The 5,541-nt window shown below is 30.7% G+C and overlaps 1 protein-coding gene across 1 annotated transcript in view; it reads right to left on the bottom strand.

Moving 5' to 3' along the window:
• Positions 1–5,541, bottom strand: part of LOC106465971 (eukaryotic translation initiation factor 3 subunit D-like) — a 71,252-nt gene that overhangs the window by 5,275 nt on the left and 60,436 nt on the right. The window contains exon 9 of the mRNA XM_022393934.1: positions 444–574. Within this exon, the coding sequence (XP_022249642.1) occupies positions 444–574 (131 nt within the window). The remainder of the gene's footprint in view (positions 1–443; positions 575–5,541) is intronic.

Genomic DNA, 5,541 nt, shown 5'->3' with positions numbered 1-5,541 from the left:
TAAAAATAATATATACACACACACACACACGTGTGTGTGTGTGTGTGTGTGTGTGTGTGTGTGTGCATAAATGGTTAAAATTTTAATGTTTTAACACTTTTCTAATATTCAAGTGAAATTTCCTAATTATTCTATAGCTTTAACTTGTGAGTAATTAATACATATCTTTAATGTCAGTGGTTTAAATTCTATATCCTAAGCATAAATGTTAAAAGAGCATTGAATCATTACATCATGCACACAGTTTTGTATATAAATTACTAAATGATTGGTTCAAAGTCATTCAAACTAATACATTAACTATGAATATTTTGCTTCAGTGAATTACACTAATCTTTTTTGAGAAGTTGTTTATCTCAATAAATGCAGCATGTAGCAATATTTCAAGCATACAAACCATTGAACACTGTTTTTTTATTGTAATTATTTCCAAAATTACTCACCATTCTTAGAACTTGTTGAGAAAAATTGTGATTGATAAAAGTTGCTTCAAGAGCCAAACTTCGTGGAGAGTTGATATTAGTTCCTTCTTCATGAGGGGGTTCAGCTGCTGTCTCATTGACAGTCAGTAGATCTAAAATACAAATGGCAAACTCATCAGTTCATTGTGTAAGACAACTGATACAATGAACAACTTTATCACAATTATGGAAAAATCATCTATATGTCCTCTTATGCATGACATCTAAAATACACATCACTTCCAATTGTTTATGCTTTATAAAACAACTGCCATGAGATGAGTGAAAAACCACAGTAAATGGAACAAACTGTCAGAAGTCTGATATTAGAGAAACTACATTTGTGCATCCTCTTCAGTCTCATCTTGTCATCCGGCAGATAAAAAACTGGTCAACAAATGCCTACGTGACCCCTGGTCTTGGAATTCCTTTAAGGACAAAAGAGGTCAGGAAGTTGTCAGGTGTTTTTCTGTTTGAAATTAGGTTATTTTTAATGGTGTTTGGAAATTTGTATATTATCATAAAGTTATTCTTCCTTAATATATTCTCAAGGGGTTCAATGTTGGTGTTGTAGCCAATATAAAGTGGTTTCACATTATCATTGGTTGATCTTTCTTCATGTTCATGGAACAAGGTTTTTCTTGCTTTGAGATGAAAATTTGTAATAAAACGTTGTGGAAAATGTAGTTTTTTGAAAATAAAAAAGATATTTTTAATTTCATGTTCAAGCATTGTCATGTGGCACATTCTATATGCTCTGGGAAAAAATAAAAAAATAATAGATGTTTTGACCTGTTTATGATGACATGAAAAGAAGTGAACATAACTTAAAGAATTTGTTAGTTTGTGGTATACTGAAAGGACTGGTTCTCAAAACATCCAAGAACGGAAGTTTGTCATCCTTTTCCCATTCAACTTTAAATTTGATAGTTGGATGAAGTTGATAAAGATTGTTGAAAACACCTTTGAAATCACTTCTTTTGTTTGGCCACACAGAAAATATATCATCAACATATCAGAAACACAGAATTTTGAAAGGTTTATATTGATGGAAGGAACTAATTTGGTTTCAAAATATTCCATGAAAAGGTTGCACAGTATTGGAGACGGTGGATTTCCACATCCATTCCAGATTTTCGTCTAAAATACTGATCAAGACAGGTAAATACATTGTTGTTTCCATAGATTTCGATAACAGAGACAAAAGTGGCAATATGAACAGGAAAATATATGTTCAGTTCAGGTAATTTTCTTTTAAGAAATTCTATGGTTTCTTCAGCTGGTACGTTGGTAAATAAAGCTTCAATGTCAAAACTTAACATTTTCCCTTTACATAGGTCAGTGTTTTTAATTTTGTTCACAGATTTCCAAACACCATTAAACTAACTTCAAACAGAAAAGTCCTGAAGATAAAAAAAAATGGGTGGAGATTGGGAGTAACATGTAGTATAATTATTAGGGTGGTATTTATTCTATTTTTAGAACTTTTAAGAGTAGAGGATGATAGGCATTGTTTAGTAGAAATACATAATTGTTTTTGGGGTGGCTTGATTTTATCTTATATTCTACTTTTAACTTTATTACATTTTTTTAAGGGTAACTGCCTTCCCACAACTGGCTGCAGACAGTGAAAGGTAGTAAGAGTTGAGACATTGTGCAAGTAAGCACTCAACTCTGTACCCTTAATGAATTTTTCACAACTGCTGACTGGTTCCTCATCTGCTTTTTGGATTTTGTCTGATAGATGGAATATCTATGCTTTTAGTGATATTACCACAGGCAATCTCCATTATGATTTTTGGATAACAACCAGAAAGTGCAATGTTTATTTTGTTTTTTTAAATAGCATTTTGAATTATATATATATACATATATTGTATATACTTATATAACATCATATCTACTCCTTGTAAGTTTGTGTAATTTCCAAAAGCAGCATAGTGTATGTTTGTGTGTGTATTAACATACAAATAAAATTTAAATATAAAGTGAAAAGGATTTGTCTACACAATGGTGTATCTGAGATGCGCCCACCACAAATATTAAAACTTGGTTTTTAGTAATATAAACCTTCAGACTTACCATGAGTCACTAGGGGAGGGGTGGAGTGAAAAAGCATTAACCTGCAGTTAAGTTATTCTTACCTTTTAGTATTTAAGATACGTCTCCACAAAGACATTTTAGAAAGATATAATTATTTTAGCAGCACTCATGTAGAGTTGTATCAACTAACTGAGAAAACTAAGGTACAATTGCAATAATTTACATTTCACTAGTTATTTGAAGTTTAGCCTACAAAAGTTGAAATCAAAAATTAAATTCCTAAATTGTTAATGGAAACTTAACAGACCTGCTGTACTGCAAGAGTTAAATTGCTGTCTTATTTTGTATTGCATTACAAAAACTATGCTGTTCAACGCAATTGAGATATCATCAGAGTTTTCTATATTCTAACTCTGACAATGCATAACCATTATTAAATAATGTCAAAAGCACACAGAGTTCATTTTTATAGAAAACAAATATCTGGTGACTAGTTATATAAGCTGATAATCACAATATATTCAGAATATAGTATTGACTAACTGGATTTTAATCTAATTGAACAAGTATGGAATGCTCTGGAAAGATGACTGGTAACACAACTCACCTCCAAACAGTACCTGATGAACTAGCAGTATCTCTGATAGAAGAGTGCGCCTTACAGTCCCAGTAGCTCATCGATTCATTCAATTTAAGATGCAACTATGGTGTACAATGGATATTCATATGTAAGGTGATCATGTGCATTATTAATAAATGTTTTCTGATCATTTATTGGGTGCAACGTCTATAGTATCGGATGAACATTTGTGGATGTACACTCCAATTGTAGACACATATCAGTTAACAACTGGCTACATGACTCTTATCTGGCATAAAAAATAAAACTCGAGGGTACCATTGTCGTCATTTTATAGTATTAGCAGTTATGCATTATCACCATATCAAAGAATGAGACACAGCTAAGTTTTATTCATAATCTCTGTAATACGCCTTTTTATGTTGTGAGAAATGTTAACCTTCTAAACATTAGCTGTTGTAATTTACAATATGTGGGTCAAATTAATAATCTGGGTAATCTGAATAGATCACAAAGTACGAATAATATTATGAATTTTATTGAATTAAAATGATTGTAAATTCAATCATTTGTAAATGGTTCTACAACCACATCAGATACTGTATAGCAGAATAATTAGTTTTCATTGCAAAAAATATATTTTAAAACTTGAAACTTTATTCCTATATGATATAAATCAAAATTCATACTACTACTACTGCTGTTTCTTTAAGCAACAGTTCATATAATGCTAAGTTTTTTTGTTTTTAATAACTGATGACTCTTATAATAGTTTATGAAGGCAAACATAAATAAAAAAGTACTGCTTTTTATATACTTTGTAATACTCTGAGTAGCTTTTATTTTACAGGAACTTTATATCCAAAGATATATTTTGAGAAATTTATATTAACTAAATAATATTTTGGTAACAGAAAATCAAGAGTATAATTTACAAAACATTTCTGACAAAGGAAGTAAATATATACTTAATACTTGATATGTAAAAAGCAACCTGTCAGTTAACAGAGGAAAAACTATCATTAACATACAATTAAACTAAGCTCTATCACAAGTTATTCACCTAAATTTTTTTTTTCTAGAGGAGAAATTCTTATAACCAGTATATTTGTACTTTTATCAATTTAAATAAAATGTTAAAGAGTTTCAAGATATAATTTTTTGGCATTAACATTCAAAGCAGTTTGCAATTTTGGTTTTATTTATGAAAAGTACATGTTCAAATTGTAGTTAATGATCTTAACTCTCCTAACACTTTTCAGGTTACAGATGAATTAGCTAAACAATTATTACTAAAGCTTTAAAAAAATCACTTTAAATATGTTACTCTTCAATCATTCTTGTATATGAACACACCCAAGTTATCTTCTATGTGAAGTTTCAACATGAATGCAACATTCTGCTTAACTTTACTTGTTAAATGTACTTCCACCATCCTAAATAAAGCCATAAACTTGAAGCTTATTCTACAATTACTTCGTCATTTGAAATTGGCATTCCTTTACAATTTTATGTATGTGTATTCACATAATGTGCAATTTGGTGACCAATTATACAATTAAAATATACTGTCATTAATACAATTCATCAAAAATTGATAATTTCAACAAATAGTCGAATTATATCAAAAATACCACAACCAAATACTGTTTTAGCTATTATTTAAATAATCTTTCCTTTTACATAAAATCTTGTCTTAACTATAAATATGATGTCATTAAGTTAATTTATAACCTTTCCTGTGGGATACAAACAATACAAAACCATTAGTAATTTACACTGTTTTAACATATTGTTGCGTCAGCGAGAGCACGTGACTATTCTCACGCCCTCTGCTTTCTAGAACTATCCTGTACCTTGGCGAATGCTCTAGCATTTACTAGATATAGGGTAGTCTGTTATATAAAAGAGGGTGACAACGTGACAGAATAATGTGTGTGTGTAGATAGTGAGTAATTGAACTGCAGTCAGAAGTATTGTTGACGTTCGTTGATATAGCGTTTGTTATAGAGCGACTGTTGAAAATAAGTGTATTGTAGAGTTGTATTCGGAAAGAATAAACCAGTTTTATTAAGTAAGGACTTGTGTCGCTAAAGTTTCGTTAGAACGAAGTTACGGAAAGTTAATTAACAAATGGAGATGTAACAAATTTGTGTCAGAAGTGGGATAAAAAAGAAAATGGAAACGAGAAGCGGCAAATCAAACTACAGCCTAGCAGACTTAATGGCAGCAATACAAGAACAGCAAAAGAAACAAGAAGAACGAGAAGAGAAATTACAACAGTTGTTAGAGGAAAGAGAAAAGAAACAAGAAGAGAGACAACAACAGTTGCAAGAAAACCTACAACAATGGCAGCTCGAACAACAAAATAAACAAGAGAACGAGAAAACAGCAGTTGCAAGAAAACCTGCAACAGTGGCAGCTCGAGCAACAAAATAAACAAGAAGAGAGATTACA

The sequence above is a fragment of the Limulus polyphemus genome, unplaced genomic scaffold, assembly GCF_000517525.1.
Source record: "Limulus polyphemus unplaced genomic scaffold, Limulus_polyphemus-2.1.2 Scaffold2105, whole genome shotgun sequence".
Lineage (NCBI taxonomy): Eukaryota > Metazoa > Arthropoda > Merostomata > Xiphosura > Limulidae > Limulus > Limulus polyphemus.
The sequence above is the reverse complement of the archived record's forward strand: the minus strand, read 5'-3'. Positions and strand labels throughout refer to the sequence as shown.